The 21,152-nt window shown below is 45.6% G+C and overlaps 1 protein-coding gene across 2 annotated transcripts in view; it reads right to left on the bottom strand.

The window, feature by feature from the left end:
• LOC119395675 (protein 5NUC) overlaps positions 1–20,132 on the bottom strand; it is a 128,127-nt gene extending 107,995 nt beyond the window's left edge. The window contains exon 1 of one of the 2 annotated variants that reach the window (XM_049416730.1): positions 19,843–20,132. In XM_049416730.1, the coding sequence (XP_049272687.1) occupies positions 19,843–20,028 (186 nt within the window). In that variant the 5' untranslated portion in view covers positions 20,029–20,132. The remainder of the gene's footprint in view (positions 1–19,842) is intronic. The other variant, XM_037662666.2, reaches the window with a different exon arrangement.
• Between the last annotated feature and the right edge of the window lie 1,020 nt (positions 20,133–21,152).

Genomic DNA, 21,152 nt, shown 5'->3' with positions numbered 1-21,152 from the left:
GTCTTCTACAAGCATAAATATATGTTTAGCAGTGGAACAAATATATAAATAAAAATTATTAGATAGAAGACAGTTTACCAATGATGTTACAAAAAAGGCAAGCGTTCCATGCCATGCAGTATTTAAACAGGGTGTGACAAGCTTCCAATACTCCCTATGTATCGATGACAAAATCTGTAAACAGTGGGTGGGTGCTCGAGCCGACGTTTCGACATGTGGACTTGTGCTCTTCTAGGCTGGAACTGATTTCAGTATCAGGACTCACACCGAATACCGAATACCATGAAAAGTTGGCAGTAGTTCACGTGTGAATATAAAGGAGAATAATAAACAAATAATCTAAGATTCGCACAGAGAATGCGTCTTAAACGTCCGATTATTCCAGTTTCTGGAGCAAGTTCTGTTAATATTATTCAATGCAAATTTCCAGGACATGTGTGCCTTAAATACCACACCAAAAAAGGTCAACAACAACTGAACGGGGATAGAAAATACGGGCATTAGGAAGGAGTGACTTATTGAGGGCTCAGACGATAACCGCCTTTGTTTTATTTTCGTTAACAATCACTGAGTTGAATGAAGGTCACTGCTGTAGCGTAAGTGTAGTGTCATTACAATTAGAAATAAGGTGGTCGATGTTATTGCCAGATAAAAATATTGTCGTGTCGTCTGCGTATGTAATATATTTGGGGTTACGGTTTTATCGTTATGTAAAAGTTAAATAGCATGGGCCCCAATATGCGGCCCTATGGGACACCACAGAGCAGTGGCAGGACTCGTGATTGCGAATTATTTATTTCAACAACTTGTCGCCTTTTGGACAAATATGAATGCATTAACTTTAACTCACACCAAATACCATAAATATCCAACTTATTCAGCGAGACTTCATGGTTCACCAATTTAAAATCCATAGGAAAAATCCACAAATAAACCAATTACTGTTTCCTTGCTTTCCGATTCTGTTATATGTTCTTTCTGGTGTAGCAAAGCTAATTCTGTTGACATGTTCTTCAGGAAACCAAATTGCTGTGGTGTTAATATATTGGAGCAGTCAACAGAAGTTGAGAACCTATAATGAATTATTTTCTCAATAGTCTTTGAAGACATCCACAATATAGACACAGGGCCATAGCTGGCCAATTAATTGCGATAACCCTTTCTAAAGAGACACTGGTGCTTCGGCAATTTGCATTTTTATTGGAAATATTGATGCAGTCAGGTAGATATTGAATATGTTCGCTGCGAGATCGGGCTTATCGCACTAGAAACACTAAGATGTGGAAAAATCTACACTGTCTAACGAACTACGGTATGGAAATGCTAGAAAACTTACCGCCTCCGATATTAGAGAAACCGTAAACGTTCATTCTAAAGGTGATGTTGCCAGAGTCAATGTCACTCTAAAAGCCATGTTACTAATTTTTTGAAACAATTTGTTACATATCTAACTGACCATTCTTCTTTTTTTGCAATATAAGAAAAACAAAGAGTGCATCCAATCATTACAAATGCCCATTCTTCCCTCGTGTATTCGCGCCATACGCTTCTGGTGTTTTCATCACTATTTTCCCAATGTATAACGTTATCCATAGGAGTGTATACATCTGTTTTTCTTTACTGTTCATCAAAAAAGCTGTTGAACTGCCACTTTCGATGCCAAAAAACGGGACCAAGGTTCACCATCAAGAAGTTAGGAAACAGTTTTCCTACTTTTCTCCTTTAACAACACGCAGTTGTCATTGCAGCGAAGAGCAAATAAATAAATAAATAAATAAATAAATAAATAAATAAATAAATAAATAAATAAACGTAAATAAAGAAATAAACCTCCTGCCGTTCAGCAGCACGAACTGTGCAAAAGTGGGACAATTGAGGGCTCTACACCTGCGACATTTTCGCGTCTCATTTTCTACACCTGCCATATCTAGTGCAAGAGCTCGAGGGCAAAGCTGCAGGTGCGCCGCGCCTCATCGCAGAACGTCCGAGACATGCATGTTTCTGAAGTAGGCTGCGCATTTGCAAACCATTGCGAGCACATTCCATAAATCGACGCGAAACGTCGAACATAATGTGCATCACTGTCGTATTGGACGAGTATAAAATAAGAAAGAAAAGAAATAATCAAGCGCAATAAAGCGAACGTGCGATGTTTTTCGGCACAGCGCGCTATTGACATTGCAGATACTGAATTCCACAACATCGACGTCGGAACGGACACGCGCGCACATCAGGGTGCGCAGAAACTCGTCTTACTTCGGTATTTCTTCCAGTCCAAATCAAATTCGAGGTGTGTTCTATTAAAAACAAACACTTTCTTTATGTAAAAGGCAAACAACACGCGAGAAGAGCCTTTTTGACACACGTGAAAAAGCTAGTCATTGAACGAAACAGTGTGAAAGAAAGACAGCGTCTATTTGTGACTGTAGACTTCCCTAAATTATTGAATCGTTGCGCCATTCATTTTATAGGGGTCGTATGCTAGTGATTTCCCTTCCTCGTGTTTTATTCCAACTTACATTAGTGTGTAGGAAAGAAGCACGCCAGCTGTGAAATCACAACTTTCCGGTAGCTCACACTTTAGGGCTCACAGCATTTTCGCGCACAAACGTAACATCCGATTGCAACTTCGTTATAACGATATGGGTATATATACCTTTAGTAATGATGTAAAGCTGCAGACTCTTTGAGATTGGCGAAGATCCATGCACTACCGCAGGGACAGCGTTAACGGAATGGTCACAAAACACCCGCTAACAGACTAGCATGGTTACTAAACACTTTTTGTTTGATCGAGTTGTCACTCTGGCAAATTTGGGAGCTTAAGATAATCATTTGCGATATCTTATCAAAAAGAAACAGCGATGATTAGGATACTCCCTAATGCCAGGCGTCGGCACAGCAATACGCGCGTATCCATTTGGCGATCTGTTGAGGCAAACAACTTTAAAGAGACATGCATGTACGCACAGTTTCAGACTATACTCTTTCATTTTAGGTGTAAAGATTTTTAGCAATTTGTTCTAAATATTGTTTATTTCTTATTTTTGTCATTTTTCTTCAAATTTTTATTTCCTTTTTTTAGCTTTGGCGGCGCGAACTGCATTTGTTACATACAACGATTTATTTTTTTGTATTTATTATTTTCTCCTTTTTTTCAATTCTTGCTTCCTATATTTATTTATACTTATTTTCGGTTTCAGAGCAATCCAGCCGGCCTCGGCAAAAGCACAAGAGTCTCACATGGCTCGTGGCGCGTGAGCAAACTCATTCTCGGTGGTCCTTCTCGCGGTTTATTGTTTCTTTAAAATTTATTTTATATTTACAGAGGACGGTAGACCAAGCCGTTTCGCCATTGGCCGCTGCGGTGGCTCGCGGCTGCTGCTCGTTGTTATACGCGAGTGATGGAATGAAAGCCCTCGGCAGGACGCCATGTAAAGCCGTCATGGAGAATTGTACATATCAAGAAAATTCGGGCTGTACGCAAATTTGATGCCAAAAATGCACTTCAATATTCGCTTTTTACGGCGCTCCCCCAAGATGCCGACGAACGCTTGAGAGATGAAGCAATGCCGACAGCGCCCGAAAAGAGCGTGCTAAGGAGGGCCCAAAGAGGATTTAAAAAAAAATGCATATTTTCATGCTCCTTGGGAGGGCCGCAGTTCGCAATAAAAATTTGCGCTTACGCACCCTTAAACCACTGCGAAAGGAGATATCGCGCCCGTCAGCTCTGCTGGTCACCTTCCTGCGCCGAGTGGAATGGTCTCGAGTTTTCAAACGAAGCTTGTATCCACGGACCTGTGAGGTGGTCTTCTCAAAAGCCCTCCTCACTCACAGGTGGCGCGCACCAAAGAAATATCTGGGCACGAGCCTACCTCACGCAGCGCATGCTTTTGCGTAAAAGCGTGCGCTGAAAGCCTTCAGATCCCGCCCCACCAATTCCCTTAACACGGTAAACGTCGAAGAAGGCCGTCAAAAACGCCACCCGTGGCCTTCCACCGGAAGGTGCAATACTAGACGAGTGGGGTCATTACATTGTCCATTTAGGGGAAGGTGGGAACGCGGAGGCTCTATTGCTGTCGCTTCATAAACAAACACAATGTTCGCGTTAAGCAATATCCTTCTTACCGACTCTCTTGACATTTCTTTCTTTTTTTTCTTCTTCTTTTTTTTGATTGCCCCCCCCCCCCTGTTTTCCCCTTTCTTGTTACGTTCCTGTTTCCCTTCCGTCCTTTCCCCTCTACTTTTAACATGGTATAAGAGGACACATAAACGCTGTAAATGTTGTTGTGTTATGTCTTCAAGAAGATATAACAATATGTTATGTTCTGTTATGTTATGTTATGTTATGTTATGTTATGTTACGGTTAGTCGAAATCGGGCCATAGGATGCCAATTCAACTGTTTATTTTGTCGAAGCGTCGACAAAATAAACAGTTGCGGCAACCGATGTTATTCTTCCGCATTTAAGCCTTACACACACACACACACACACACACACACACACACACACACACACACACACACACACACACACACACACACACACACACACACACACACACACACACACACACACACACACACACACACACACACACACACACACACACACACACACACACACACACACACACACACACACACACACACATAAACTTGACAAGCAAATTACTGAGAGCAATATCAAGTAAATTTTCTATTGCACGAAGCTCTAGGCTCGTGTTTCACCCCATGACCGCGAGCACTGGTCGTCAGGAGGCTAGTGCCGAGAGTTATTTTTCTTTTTAATCCGCCAGGGTGGTGCAGTGGTTATGGTGCTCCACTGTTGACCCGAAGGTCGCTGGATGAAGCCACGGCGACCGCATTTCAATGGAGGCAAAATGCTAGAGGCCCATGTACTTAGATTTAGGTTCACGTTAAAGAACCCCCGGTGGTCGAAATTTCCGGAGCCCTCTAATACGGCCTCCCCTATAATCATATCGTGGTTTTGGGACGTGAAAGTGGGCAAGTGTGCGTGATGTTCCTTGCTTCAATATTTAAAATACGCCGCACCTCCGTGCAGATGACCTAAATCACATAATACTGAACGCGAATTAAAACCGTCATTTTTCTCCGTTTAATCAAAGCGGTCGCATGGCCTTCGATATGCGGCGCGCGTGCCGCGTTGCGCTCGGCGGCGTGAATTATAGCATGTTACCTCGAGCATTTTTCCGCTAGAAGACGCGCACGTCAAGGGCACTGACCTTGCACCGACAGATATATCGACAGAAGAGCATCACGTCGCGCGGTATAAGCCAAGGTCGCTGGGAGAGTGGGCCGCGCATCACACGTGTGCCCGCGGGCAGTCACTCCCGTCTTCGCAAGAAGTTCTAGAAAGCAGCACGCGCACATCCGAGTTAAAATGGGACCCACGCGTCGACTCTACTACGGTACCGCGGCAAACCACACGTACGCTTGCCGTTGCGTGGTCACGCGCGTACGCGGTACGGTGGTACGGTGTTGCACAGTGCGATGCGCTGAAAACTTGCTCGGTTGGACCCGATGTCACCGACACGTGTGAATCACCGGCACGTGTGAACTTTGCAAATGCCGCATCCTCTTTAGAGTCGTTAAAAACAATATGCTCGCGCTCCGCATTCCGTACGCGTGTGTGCTATACTCAATAAGCATCGATTGCAGGGTCGACGATGTTTTCAGGCAACTCTGGCGAAAATTCTGCTGGTAGTGTTAGCGCAGTAATTAAGACCGCCAAACCTTCCTTTTTTTTTTTATATTCGCGCGTTTTCTGTGTGGTCGTCGGAGGCGAGGAGGTACATAGGGAACGGGAAGGCGCAACTTGCCTCCTCTGCTGTGAACTTTCGAACGACACCAGGATGGCAGCGATCGGCGGCGGGAAAGACGAGACGCGCTTTCCCGTTCCCTACCTCCTCGCGCCCTTGTCTGTCGTCCTTTCAGCGTCCCGTGTCCAGCGCTCCTTTGTTCCCGTCTTAAACACAGCTGTGTTCGCGCATTTCTACGCTCCTATCTCGCTATTAGCGCTCATAAAATGACTTTTTATTTTTCTGGCATCCTATAGCGCGATTTCGACTAAATTCTGTAATACAAAATTGCAGACGCATGGGCCAGTCTGTAAGACATAACCCGCGCCATAGAGCGAATATCAACACAGATGGCGCAAAATCAAAACGGACGCTGAGCTGTCTCCCGTCTTGCTCTAGCCCCGTCCGTGTGGTATTTGCGCTACTGCGTGAATTCCGTGGTAATGCACATATTTGCCATTGCACATTTCGCAACTAATGATCCCCCCTCTGCCCACCTCCCTCGCATAATGCCTACCCTCAATGCCCGTGTCCCCCCATATTCATTGCTGCAAGCAATGCGTGCTTTCCCTGCTGCTTGCAATGCACTGGGGTGACACTGGCGGGAGTTTACTGGGGGAATGCTGCAGCGGTGGGCGGCCACTGCTTTCGATCGCACGTACTTTGCGACTTGCTTAAAATGTACTGATGGGCTAGTTGGTGAGCCATGATTCTCGAATAGGCAGCGCACAAAAGGGCAACGAACACGTACACAAAAAAGACGCAAACACAAGCGCTGTAAACACAGCGCTTGTGTTTGCGTCTTTTTTGTGTACGTGTTTCTTGCCTTTTTGTGCGCTGCCTATTCGAGAATCTTCGCGACTTGTCTGTTGCTCATGAGATCTAGCGACTGGAAAACGTATACGATAGAATCCTAGTTTGGCGACAAGCCGAACGTCGACGGCGAATAATCGTGTTTTCCGGGAGCGTATAAACGGGGTTCTGCTACATATGTAAAATCTGTGAAGATTTTACATATGTAAAATCTTTGGGTGCATGCAATGTGCATGGGTTGCAGTGAATAACGCAACTTACAATTCTGGAAGTCGAGAAGATATACATTAATGCTCGAGCAGATTATTATCGCGTACGCAAGAAAGTGCACATGGCATGCCTCGTAAGGCTCTCACTTCACGAATTATTGAAATGTTTCTCCTCCTTCTGTTCAACCTTTCATGTGAGTTTCGCATGGAGATCCTATAATTTCATATCTACAGAAGATAAGAAAGCATAAGTGAGTACCTGTAGGGTATTGGATGTGCCTTGCCATTGTATTCGCTAGCGCTCCCTCACTCAAACATTAATTCATAAGCTCCTTGAGGGCTATTTCGCTATTTAAAAAAAGAAAAAAAAAACCCTTCACTCGGAACGTTCATCGAGTGGAGGAAAAACCTCCAGCGATTCAACCGTGAATATAAAAGGTAGCGCCGACTATAGTTTGAGTCGCTCCGCGAGGGAAGTGTCTGCGTCAGCATTGCCTCCACGCGGACCGTCAGTTGCTTCGACGGCATTCTCCAGTGAACGCCAGCTACTCTATCAAGAGTTAAGCTGTGCCTTCGTTAAGGACCGGTTAAGACCTGTCGAGCAGTTCGGCAACGGCTCATTTCTACCGCAGCGCCAAGACATATTGGTCATGTTGTCAAGAGGACCGCCTGCATGTGCGAGTGACCCATCGTATTCCGTTCATGAACTAGTTGATTAGTTGCATTCGGGTATTCGTCTTGTAAACGGTCCAAGTCTAGTATACTATACGGGCATCAGTGCGTTCAGGTGTATCTCGCTGCTGATCGGACGCCACGTAAGTTCAAGCCCGGTGCGGAAGAATTGGCGAACCACCGGTAAGTATGCGCAATAGCGAACATCTCAGCAATTCATGCGTGATTTATGTCTACTAGATTGATGCATGCGGATGTGACTTTTTTCTCGGCGACCTTTTCTCAGGTAAACCTTGACTACGGCAATCGAAAGACGTCGAGGCACCCTGCAGCATGCAAGGCGATCTTTCGAGCCTGAGAATTCTGTAATATATCTATTCCAGAGCGAAGCTATTATGCCCCCTCCCATGCCCCCCCCCCCCCCCCTCAAGTCTATTAGATGCGAAGCATCTTATGGCGGAGTTTAATCCGGTGGTGGTGGTGGGGGTGGTGTGCGGCGTGACCACCCTTACTGCGCATGCGCAACCCTCTCCACACAGCTCCTCTCGACTCCCACTCCACTTCCCCTCTCCACTCCCCCTCCTAGTTTAGGTAAAAGGCTCGCGTTAGGTCGTACACGCGCTCAGTCGCTGCGCCGGTGTCATGAGTTCCAACGTTAATGTCTGCTCCAGTTGCAGTAATACCTTAACGCCCGCCGAAATCGCGGAGCAGCGGGTGGAGCAGTGGAAGGCTCGACGCGCCGAACAACAACGTAAACGTCGGCAAGCGGACCCCGAGCTCCGGAGGCTAGGCAAGCCCAGCGCAAACGGCAACGTCGGCCGGAAACTGCTATGGATAAAATACGGGCTCGACATGCCGAAACGCTGCTTCGCATCGCCTCATGGTCCCCTTTAGCGGGAGATGGTGTAATTTTGACTTAGTCTATTGACTTAGTAGGAAGGAAGGGGGGTGGGGTGCTGCGATGAACTTTCGCCCCCCATCCCTTCCCCTCTGATGAGAACACTGCGCACGCCTATGTCGACTGCATAAAACCGAACTTTGAGATTTTTTTTTTTTTGCTACAGTGATCTCGAGACACGAGACTTGTGTTGTGCCTGGGTGCAGTTTGTCCAATCGAACGTGTCTACTTTCTCAAATACGCCCTCGGTGAGGAACAAAAAGGAACGCTTGAATTGCCTTCTCGAAACGCGAGAAGAGCTCACGGATTTGTTCGGCTCACGTCATTCAGGTACATTTTTTGTGAAACGGTTACTTTGGAAAGGAAGCCGTGTAATGCGGACCGCATGAACTCTTTCAGGCACGTATCACGGGAAAACTGCAATGCCCGGTGCGCTCGCTTCATTGCTGCAGCATTGCGTTTCTGTGGTTCTTATGAGCGGAAGTGTTCTTTTTGAACGAGCTTGCATTTACTAGTTTTGTTCGTATCGATCGAGAAAGGGCCGCCTTGGGCTTCAATTGCAGCCGTTGGCCGAAGTTTCGCGGCTGTGCAGGGCTGCGCTCGGCGTTTCACAGCAAGGCTGTATACCTCTAGCCCGGAACGGTTTCGTCTCCGTGGACTACAAACGAAACGCCAGGCCCCTAAACTATCAACAAACATTCGCGCTAGCGTGCTCCTCTGCTAGCAGATGCGCGCGTGACAGTGACAGTGACAAGAACTTTTATTAAAACGTGCCGAGGAAAATGATTAAGCTGAGCCTGAGGCTCGCCAATCAAGTTGGTGGCTCCGCCCACGACGGAACCGGGAGGTGGTGACTCTCAGCGACGTCACGGGTACGCTGGAAAGCCTGTAATCGATGTGTAAAGTCCGTACTATGTATAGGTCATCCCATTTGGCATTGTCCTGTAAGTTGGAGCCCGCGTTGGATGGGCACATCCAGAGCTTATGATCGAAAGAACAGCACTCATGTCCACCCTTAGAGCACGACTACAGGAAACTGGAATCGATCCGACTGAGCGCTCTGGGGGTAATATATGTTCGTCTGTAAGAGCATAAAGATGACAGACTGGGCGCTGTTCAACTTGGAGTTGGAGAGAGGGAATTTTCATATGCTTAGTCTGTAGTGTGATGTGATCTCGTGGTGGGTGGATAGAGGGCCTTTAACGAGGCAGTAATGTGCGAGAGCTGGGCCGTTTGGCGGGCGCGGTGCGTGAAATCTCGCGCTAGACAGGGGGCCTGCTCGTTGGGGTTGCATCCTACCTGATATAGATATAGTTTCTCCAAAAATTAAACTCCTTATTTATAATGCCTTATTTCACTCGCACATCAATTGCTGTACCCTCGTGTGGGGAAACACCACGCAAAAGAACAAACTAAAATTGATCAGGCTACAGAAGAAGGCAATACGACATATCGCAGGTGTTCCATACGACGCTCATACGTCAACATTATTCACAACATATACCGTGCTCCAAGTAGAACAACTGTACAATTTCAATCTTCTTGCTAAATACAAACATGGTTTGAAAAGTAAAAACAATTTCCTGGCACTGTGTCAGCTAAAAGAGTCATCCGCAACACCTTACAACATAAGAAAAAGAGACACATGGCACATACCGTTTTCGCGAACGAATTATGGCCTTAAAAGTCTTAAGCATATCATGCCAAACTTTTCGAATTACCTGAACAACAAAAGCATTACGCCTGATACGGTGACAAACAAGCAGTGGAAAGAATATTTAATTAGCAACCACAGACAGCGTCTCTGAATGTGATCCATTATTCTCGAGTTCATTTTCACTATGTATTATTTGAAAGTACCATATTCAATTTGATATTTTGTTTGATTAGAAGTGCATTTTTTCCCTTTCATATGTACATCTACAAACATGAGCTGTTTCATGTACTTGTGTTTTCGTTATGCATACCGTTTCAAGGGAGTGTTTCTTGCATATATATAATTGTGTTCATTTCGATTTTTTCTCACATTATTCTCCCATATTTATACCGTATTCTTCAGTGTTTGCCGATTTTTTACATTATCTCTGCAGTTGAAATTTGCTGCTAATTTTGCTGATATTTTGCTTGCTTGTGTTATGCTTTCTTGTACTTTTCCTGTTTACCTGCTTGCATTTTATATTTTTTTTCTACATGACCACGTGTTTGCGGCCAATCTGCTTAGGGTCAGGAATCCCGTGAAGCTGCATTTTAGCAGCTTTTAATTCCTGCCCTTGCATCTTTTTTTTTCACTTTTTAAATCTTATTTGCATTTTGTTTTGTGTTGATCATTACCATTGTATGAAAATATTGAATTCATTGTACCTTAACATTATGCTTTAGCACGATTGCTGAAAAAAAGATTGCTAAATAAATAAACTGAAACTGAAACTGATTGACAACTCCGACAACGTGAGCCGGGAACCACGATATGTGGTGTCCTCTCGTCTCTTTGTCTGAAGGTACTTGGAGAGATTTATGTACTGTGATAGCTGCTTGCTTACATGTGAGGGCGGCTGGAAAGGACCTGACCACCATACGCGAGTCAGAGCAAACAATCTTTGGACCCTTGGCAGTATGGAGGGCCAAGGCTATCGCAGTCTCTTCCGCCACGTGAACGTGTTTCGTGCAAACGGAAGCTGCGCTAATCAGCGTTCCATTCGCGTCTACAACCGAGATTGTATACCTATCTCCTCTGCCGTTCTTGGCCGCGTCAACAAAGAGAAAATCGGCCTTATGTGAATTGATGTTTCTAAGTATGGTTCTTTCTCGTGCAGTTCTCCGGCCCTCGTTATATGCCGCATGAATGTTTCTTATTGGTACTGGTTCTACCAATACACATTTTTTAGCTTCCCTGGACAGGGAGTGCCTGTTAGCGGCGCTTGCATAGGCAGTATACCTGCCTCGTCAAGAATCTTGCTGCCTGGCTTATTTAATGAAAGCCTAGAGATCTGTACGGCGAGATGCGCCTCGATGCGCGCATCTCGATGCGGCGAGATGAGTGCGTTCCTTGCGTTTTCATCTCGGGCGCTGAGGAAGGACATTCGGATAGGTGGACGGACCAGCCGACGAACGCGTTCGCTGTAGACTCGCGCACAACTGCAACGCCACAACTAAATTTGGACCTTTGAGTGGTTTAGGGGCTCTTTAACAATTGTATGCAAACGGCACATCTTTCTTTGCAATCAGGTATACAGCATAGCACTCAGCATTCGTTTCAATAAAGAAAACCACAAAACAAGCAACAAAACTTCATGACGGATGATAAGGCATGTGTGAACAATGGAAACACGCTCCCACGCGTTCCCGGTAAAGATTAGGTTGCAGCTGCTTTGCACTTCGTACGAGGGCTTCGAATCACGTCAAACGGCCATTCCTTCTCCCCGCGTGTCTTTCCCGCTTTCATATATAAAAGGGAGACTCATCTATCAACTCATTCAGTTCTTTCTAAGACTGCCATGGATAGACCATGGAAATTTACCCTTTGTATCCCACGGCCAATGCAGTTGCGCAAATAATTTTTTTGCGTATATGCAGTTAGAAAGTGGGAATAAACCGAAAAAGTGGAAAATTTAGCTTTCGTTCTAGAAGAAAACAAGTGCCCACATGTGTGGACGCTGGAAACACCAATTACACTAACTACATCATCCTTCTTTATCGTACATGGGAAGATTTCTTGGCAACGCCTCTGTTTCAACGCATTAATCATCATCATCATCATCACTACTTACCATAATAAACGCCTTCATCATCAGTTCAACGCGTTCATTATCGTCCCCATAAACGTTCACATTTCCACTTGCTAACGGCTCTGATTCAGCCCTCTCATCATCGTCGTTCATTATCGCCACCATTAACGTGTTGATCCTCATGTTCAACGCTTTCATCATCACCATTGAAGGTGCTTTGCTTGCCCACAGCTCTACCTCAACGTGTTCGCCATCATCTTTATCGTCGTTGATCATAATTACGATGGCGTTCATGGTTACTTTCAAACTGAATGTTTTCATTATGATCAATAGCATTGCTCAAGCGGCCTTTGCTTGTTCATGGCCTTGCTTCAACGCGCTAATGATCGGTGCCCTCAAAGTCGGAACATTCGCTTCCGCTAGTCAGCTCAAAAATTATGGCATTTATGTCTTCGTCACTTAATCCACGTCTCGAATAAAGCAAATAAATTCTAAATAACTTTTGAAAGGTATATTACAGTAATGTTTTGCGCAGAGCCGCACGGCAACGAAGCAGGTCCTACTACCATGCCGCGTTCCGTCAGCTTCTTGCACGAACTCGGTATGCCTGGCGTCCACAAACATGGACGCCGCAGCAACAACTGAACTTACAAAGTTTTGGTCGCTCACAGTGCAACAAAAGTTGCTCAAAAACAAGATAAACCCTTCATTTCTTAGAACAAAGCTCAATAATTTAAGAACTCTTACGAATTCAGAGTGAAATTATAAAAAAATGTAGGCATGCATCTGTACAGGCGACCTGAGACGAACGTCGTTGTTCCGTGCGCACTTGCCGCAATTTTTTCACAGAACTTGACACATATGGATGTCTTTATGAAATGCTGAAGTGGTGGCAACATTTGAAATCCATTTTGAAGGGTACTCCTTGGCTAGCCTAGTCCCACTTCTCTGATATGTTTTGTACGCATATGTGGACGCTGGGATACAAAGGGTCAAAGACGACAGAGGAACAGCTTGAATACAATGCTCGACGAAAGGAACAAATTTGTCTTGCTGAAAATAGTCGCTGAACCAATCACGGTCTACCACAGCGACCACAAGTAATAATAAAACATACCCCCCCCCCCCCCCCCCCCCCCATCAGCATGTGTCGAGTTTGATACAGCTTCGCTAGACACCTACGTTCCACAGGGCGGGATGGCGGCCATTTTTTTTTCTGTTTTCGAATGACCAACAACTGCGTGCGTTTGAAAGGGATAGCTGCATTTTGCTTTCTTTTTGGTCACAGAAGATTACATGCTGCACATTCCACTCTAGAAATTGCTTTTTTTTTTTCGGAATACATTCCGGCGTGGTCCCCCGCCGTGCTCGTGGAAACTTGCCGGAAAAAAAGTGGAGTGATTTCAGCTAACAGATGCTATGCTGTACATGTGGATTCTGCTGACTTCTGCCACTTAACTAGATGCTTTCAAGTTTTTTCTTGCTGTAGAGGCACACTGCCTCAACGAGGTAAACGAAAATACCTCCTGGAGTCACTTGTAGGATGTTGCTAGAGCCCGATGAAGAAACTGAAACGCACCACATCAGTGTAGTGGATATAGGACGCCTCTTGGTCCTCGAACGAGGGCTTCTACCGATCCCTTAGTCGTACGTGTGAATAAAGCAGCTACATTTTGTCGCTGGGCTTCCAGAGCTTACAGAGAGCAAAAAATTCAAAGAAGCACAATAACATCATAATTACGGAGACCGAGACACGCCGCACCCGTTAGAAACGCACCGAGCCAACGAGTGGAAGTTATGGGTGCCTAAAGTATGCTAGTTTCAACCAATCAGTGCGAGCGCCATCTGTTGGATAATAATTGTTGGGGTTTAACGTCCCAAAACCACAATAAGATTATGAGACGCCGTGGTGGAGGGCTCCGGATATTTCGGCCACCTAGGGTTCTTTAACGTGCACCGATACGATCCCGCGACCTGCGGGTCAGCAGTCGAGCACCATAACCACTAGACCACCGCGGCGGGTGAGCCGTCTATTTGCAAAGACTGAAAACATCTAACATCCGCAATGTATTCCAAATATATTATTACAAGCGTCTTGCACTGCTGGGGCGGCGACGCCAAAAACAAAGAAAATAAAGTCCTACAAGTGCCGCTGTGGGTAGTTTCAAGTGAAAGTGCCTGCGCCAGTCTGGCTCACTCGCCTTCGGTTATGTTGCGCACCCGCCGACCGCGATATGTGTGTGTGTACTTGCAATATTGCACATACACACTGAGAAATTTCGGGGAAAGGGGTGAACTCTCCAATCCGCTTCATGGCTACACCTATGTGAGTCAGCTCCAGGCATCGGTATCTCACTCTCAGCCTAAATGCATTTTGTGTGTTTGTACCTTCGTTGATACTGCTGGTTTTTTCCCGTCTTCATCTCGGCGAACCGGCACATGATGTTTAGGAAAAGTAGGGGGGGGGGGGAGGGTACACACCATGGTAGCTTGGCAAGTTAGGTGTCATGCTGCAAAGCTCGAAGATTCCCGGCCACGGCGAGCGTATTTCATCAGGGGTGTAGTGCAAGAAGAGCCGAGTAGCTTGATATAGGCGCACGCTAAAGAAGTCCAGATGTTCAAAGATAACTCGGAGTCTTCCACTAAAGCGTGCCCCATAATCATGGCAGGCAAAACCTCATAATTTTATCACACTATTTCGAAAAAAGACCACAGAAACTACCGTCAGGCAAAGTCACCGCATTCAACTTACCTATAGACGAGAACCGCGCATATGTTAGCCGTGGAAAAGCCCTAGTTTGCGCCAGAAAATAATGTTCGCTAGCCTCATTTTACCTCTGCCGCCACCCAGCCAGGATAAGTGTCAGTCTAGTTGGTGCCGAGCCGCCCAGAATGAGTTGGCATCGTTATCAGCCGCCGTTGTGTTACTTTCTTCTGGTTGACCTCCCTGCCTTTCACTTAACATTTCTCTCTGTCTCTCTCTCTCTCTTCGCTTCGAGGGTGTGCGGGCTGCGCCTGCCATAATAACACGCACGGCAGTTAACGAACGCAGAAGAACTAATGCCACTGCAATTCGTTGCCAGTAGCACTGTCGTCACACATGGACGTTTCGGAAGGGTGTGGAAGTCGCGCACTTCGGCGCTTCGGTTTCGTTCTCACCGGCGAAATTAGCCGGATTTCATGATTCCGCGAAAATTGCCAGCGGCCGCTTCCCGGAAATCTCAAAGTGGCGCACAGCTCTTAGCAGAAGTTACATCAACCCTCCTATGTGATCCGACAGCTTGTCTCTGCTAAATAAAAGTTCATTATTTTAATTTATTTTCTTCTTCAATTAATGTCTGTAGTCATCTTAAGATCTGTCTTAAGATGTTTGCCTCGTAGAAAAAGCAATTATGAAAGTAGTGAGAAAATACAGTCAAAATTGAATATAAACTCAATATACCAAAGTGAATCTTGCAGCTGAAAACTTCGTTGAATAGTGAATTTACTCAAGTCGCGGTTCGTACGTTCCAGAAGTGCAAATAAAGATGACAACACTCCTGGCACTTTGTAGACAACCTAATTTGGAAAATAACCAATAAATTCCAGAAATAATAGCCATACCCAGAGCACCGACTCTCATTTAGTGCATAAAGAAGAGCAAAATGCTTGATAGCAGACGCGCACGAACGCATCTATGCCCGTTATGAGGCCATTATTTCATCTAGAGCGCGCTGAACGTTCGCAGCCATCGAGTGGTATCACGCTCAGCTGTGGAATATGGCGGCCCGTAAATACTGGGGCGACGCCGATTTATGAACGCTGGATATGTATTTAACCTTAAATCACAGCAATTCTATCCAACTCAGGTGCAAGTGAAGAACTCCGCCAGCTTCATCTTGCCAACACACCGATCGTTGAATCGTTGCAGAGAGCCGCTGCTAGCCTTGCGATCGCTGTACACAAGAATGCGAGCTAACCTAAGGGCTATTTGCTTGAACGTCGATGAACCATGAGTACAGGGCTTTTTCTAAGCCGCTTCCTTTACCATTTTTCTTTGTTGAGCAATCAGCATACGGACGGCACTAATTAATCTGTCTTTAAATTTCGAAATTGGGAAGATCGAGCTAGACGAAGTAGCCTATCTTTCAGCAACATCCACGTTCTTCTCGCCGCCCATTACTTCAGTGATAATATTGGCACCTGCATCGATTCAATCATTGTCGTGGTTTTACGTCGCGAATCCAAGATATGGTTATGAGAGACTCCGTAGTGGAGGGCTTTGGAAATTTCGACCATCTGGGTTTCTTTCACGTGCCTATAACTCTAAACATCCGGGGCCCTGGAATTTTGCCTCCAGCGAAATGCAGCCGCCGCGGCCGGGATCCAATCCCACGACATTCGGGTCAGCAGTCCAGCGCTATAACCACTAGACCACCGCGGTGGCACAAAACTTTGCCTCTGCTAGGCGCACCACCCATCTTGAGCAGGAAAACAAAACGTATGTAGCGAAGGTATGCAAAACACGATCAAACCGCCAAACAGACAAAGAAAACGTGCTCGGCGAACGCTGTTTGTAAACCTGCTTCCGGTTGGCGCTATCCCGTTACAACAGGCCGGTGACGTCATAGCGCGACGCGTTCCGGAGCTTACAAGGTTTTCCGGCTGTAGCACAACAGGAGCCTGACCACTGCACGTTTTAGGCGTACACAAAGATGACCAGTGGTACGTTCTGATCCACGGATTGAAGCCCAGCGGCAAAATTTGCCCATTAAAGGGAGCGTGCTGTTTGTCCCGCCTAGAGTTCTCATTCACATGTGCCTGTCAAGGACGCTCCTGGTACGAGCGTGGAATGCGTGAGGACTTCGTTAAATAGGGAATGCAGTGTGAAGAAATGACCTCGTTAAACCACGAAAAAAAAGGTACATGCATTTCAATGGTACATATATTCGAAAATGCGTTAGTTCAAGAATTTTCGTTAAATTGAGCGTCGTTATATTGAAGTTTGACGGTATCGCATTCTGTTGATTTGTGAGAATCTTTAGGTACTTTTCTTGAAACACCCTCTTGACAGTGCTTCTTGGCATGCCAAACTAATTTAGATGCTGCTTAGAGCTCAAGATCGCTTAAGGGCGCTAAAATGTCCCTCGAATCTTGTAGCAATGATATCAACAATATATTGCACTCACTTCATCCTTTGTCAAATAGGGTGCCACATCCAGCTGCCGTGTTAAGTATTACTCCTGGTGTAGTTTAAATAGGTAACGAAAAGTTGGCCGTCTGTTTTAACAATTATTTTACTAATCTATCTCGGCGCAATACGCATAATCACGCATGCCGTTTTATTAGAACGAGCTGTGAGCGCCCCAGAGCTAAATCAGAAGCGATATTAGTTTTTCCCCAAAGAGGTAATAGCAATTCCTGCGGTGCTGACTACATTAAAATCAAGCCCGTGAAATCTGCAACAATCGTAATTCTTATATTACTGGCCTAAATCTACAATATCTGCCTCTTTACTGGTAATTCCCGTATAGAATGCATCTGACAAACGTAGTTGCACTTTTAAGAAAAAGTTACAAGTCAATTATACATCTTCAATTATACTCCAATTATACATCTGCATATACTTCCTATATTAAAAAAATGGAAGACTCACATTTCGTGGAACATTCTACTTTCTGGCTAAGAAAAATTTGAGAACTAAACTTCAGTGTGCTTTCCGCAAAATTATGTCAACTAAGCTTTCATTGCTTGAACAAAAAATAAATCGCAACAATTTTGAGCACAGTGGTAGTATTTGAAATATCTTTGAAGTCGAGGCTATGACGGAAGCCCGTCTGGTCGGGAAGTAACATGACAGAATAAAAGCTGGACACTTTATTTCGTGGTCGGTGTCCTGCTTTTATTCTATCATGAAATATCTTTCCACTTCTGAAAACCATCTGATGCTATAAATTGTGATTTTTTGTTCAGCAAGTTGAATCACTATGGTAAACGTGGCATTGCAGCTTACTTGACTAGGTCATATCTAGGTCACTTAAAAATTAAATAGGTTGAAAGTCCGGAATTCCGTCATTTCAGGAAGTGCACAAGGGAAGAATATGAGGGCTGATTAAAAACAATATTTTTGGTAAATGTCAAATATACATTGATGTTCACAAACGATAAGTAATCTGCGCCGATGGCACTACGTTATTATATTCACCAACCAGCTCTGCTGAATTAGTTATGACAGCTACTACAATTTCGAATAAACTTCACACATGCAAACTCGATGAAGGTTTGGCTATAATGCCGAGTAAGGCTAAAGCTGTGCTGTTTCCCAAAAGAATATGCAAATTACTATCGGGGAAGATGTAGTAGTTTAAATGTTATAATTTAAGTTTTATATTAGGAACTATGTCCAGGTGTATATTTTATCACACCATGGCCTGTCGCTGCCAAAAGATTTTCTTGCTAGTAATCTGTCACAAATTACTTAAACTGCTTGTTCCTAAACAAAGTTCCCCATTCTATAAAATATTCAGATATCCGTTTCACTCTTGCTGACCCAACCATTTTATTGGACGAAAGTAGGAGAATTGTTCGAGCGGCTCGTTTTTTCTTTATACACAGCTAATGAATCCGACTGACAGTTAAGCCAAGGAAAGCATAGCGGATGCTATTTGTGGTTTCTTAACTGTATTGTAATGATTCTTACCTAAATTAAAATACGTTAAAGTGGACAAAAAATCATCCTTTCCGTCGCTGGGACCCAAACCCACAACTTTCGAGTTATGCGTCCGATTATCTGCTATTTGAGCTACAGCGGACAGTGCTCCCCCATCCACTTTTTTATAAAGTATTTATGGTGCCTAATATCTGGGAGTGCTAGATAGCGCCACCCGTAGTCTTGTACATTATGACAACGAAGGCTCTTAATTTTAATAAACCGTGCGATTTCCGTTGAGCATCCTCATTTCATGAGCTTAAGACTCTGAAAGTAATGACTTTTTAAAAGTGCCGTTCAGTACATGCGACACGAGGCCTCTTACAACTCTGGAACACCAGAGCATTGGCAGACACAACAACGGCGCACTAACTGAGGTTCACAAATGCTGCTCTTCAGAGTAGCGAGGTGGCCTAATGGTCATAATCTTCATGAAAATGGCAGGGTGTCTTCTCCTCCTGGTATCCTGACTTTATTGAATCGTATCTAAGTTGCATGCTATTATCTTGGGCTATGAATGCACTTATTTGTTTTTGTCTGTGATATTTAGTATAGTACGCTACATTGCTTGCATTGTAACGAGTCGGGATAAACTGCATTTCCGCACTTGTGCTCCTTTATGCGCCACGCTTGCTGGTCGAGCTGCCGCAAGCAGCTTTCTTCCCACTTTTCTCTCGCAATACTGCATTTTGTTTTGTGAAAACCATACATACATACATACATACATACATACATACGTACATACATACATACATACATACATACATACATACATAAGAAAATGCGCTATTGCACGCTACCGCCGGCCACGACACGCGCGCGTCAAATTGAGGCGCTCTCAATAGATTGAGTACCGAGCGAGTCACGAAAGTGCCGCCGCTACGATCGCCCCGTCGGCGGGACGAACAAAATGCGGCGCGACCGCTTCCTTCGTTTCGCGACCCCTTCTAGCGCGCTGCTGCAAAAGCGCCCCAGTATAGCGACAAGCTGCGGCCCGGAAAGCGAAGTGGCTCACCAGAGTCTTCTGGCGGGCGATGCCGCCGACGCACTGCTGTGCCTCGGCGGCCTGTTTCGTGCAGCGGGTGCCGGAGGCCGTCACCTGCTCGAAACGTCCGTGCACGTCGTTGGTGTGCAATACAGTGGCCGTGAAGTCGGATGCTCCGCGCCCCGGCAGGAGAAGGCACGCCAGTAAGATATACATGGCTCGTTTGTGCACTGGCTTTCGAGAAACGCCGTCTCTGCGACCGGGCAGCGACGTGAACGGGCCTTGAGGAGAGGCGAGGGAGCACGCGATAACGGCATGCGAGCTGCCACTACGCTTGTCCTCACTGCAGCGCCGACACAAGCACCTGCTGGAATGACTTCCTGACCCGCGTCTGTGCGCGCGCATTGGGGCAGCCCCCTTCCCCACCGGGTCGTGTCCTTCAGCGCGCTTTACGAACTACGTTGCGAAACACGTGGCGTGTCATCACTGCACTAATCGCGCGTCCAAAGCGGGTGGTGGTTGGGTTTCAAGTCAGCGCGCAAGGAAGGGAATTCCCCCATACCTGACACCTCGCTGGCGATCACGTTTGTATTCATGATGTAGTACAGCAGGAGCTTTACGGCAACACGTTCGTTCAGTTGCTCTCGCGCGAACTGCACAAACACGGCAACCGTATCGCAGGAAAGAAACGTAACTCTGCAACGCACATTCGCAAGCACGAAAGTGCGAAGACCCGTCATACCGAGTGCTGCCAAGCGAAATATAGAAAACATATACCTTTTTTTTCCAGCCATATTGATCACAGTTCGCGCGGCTGACGGAACTGATAAGGAATGCGAGAGAGTTAAATTCAGTGTTCAGAGATTAGGGGCATTTGTTTACCGCATGTTGGTGACAGTGTTTATGAAGGTTTCGATACTGGATTTCTTACAAAGACATAAATTTATTTACGCCAAAAGTACATTTGCTATTTTGCTTTTCACTCTAAAGTTCTATATTCTACGCTGGGACACATGTAACAAGGCGGAATCAGATTGGTTCATTCCTCTTCGAAAAGCAGCGCCTTAAAGGGAAGCTGAAGAGGTTTTAGAATTCTATAAAACTTCGTGGTTAGCAAGGACCGACATCATCGTCGACGATGCCGTAATTGTTTTTCTTGGTTGTTGCCGCAAGTGCCTTGGAATTCGCGAACGAAAAGTTTGTCTCGCTCCGCCTACGCGAACGCGCCGAAAGTGTGGGCGTCGAAACTACGTCATCTTCGGCTACTTTGACGGAGCCGTGCTCCACTGTGACGGAAGGTTCCCGCCACTCACTGATCTGAACTGTGAGAGCGCTGTTTA

Source organism: Rhipicephalus sanguineus, chromosome 6 (genome assembly GCF_013339695.2).
Source record: "Rhipicephalus sanguineus isolate Rsan-2018 chromosome 6, BIME_Rsan_1.4, whole genome shotgun sequence".
NCBI classification, from domain to species: Eukaryota; Metazoa; Arthropoda; class Arachnida; order Ixodida; family Ixodidae; genus Rhipicephalus; species Rhipicephalus sanguineus.
This window is presented reverse-complemented; position numbering and strand designations above follow the sequence as displayed.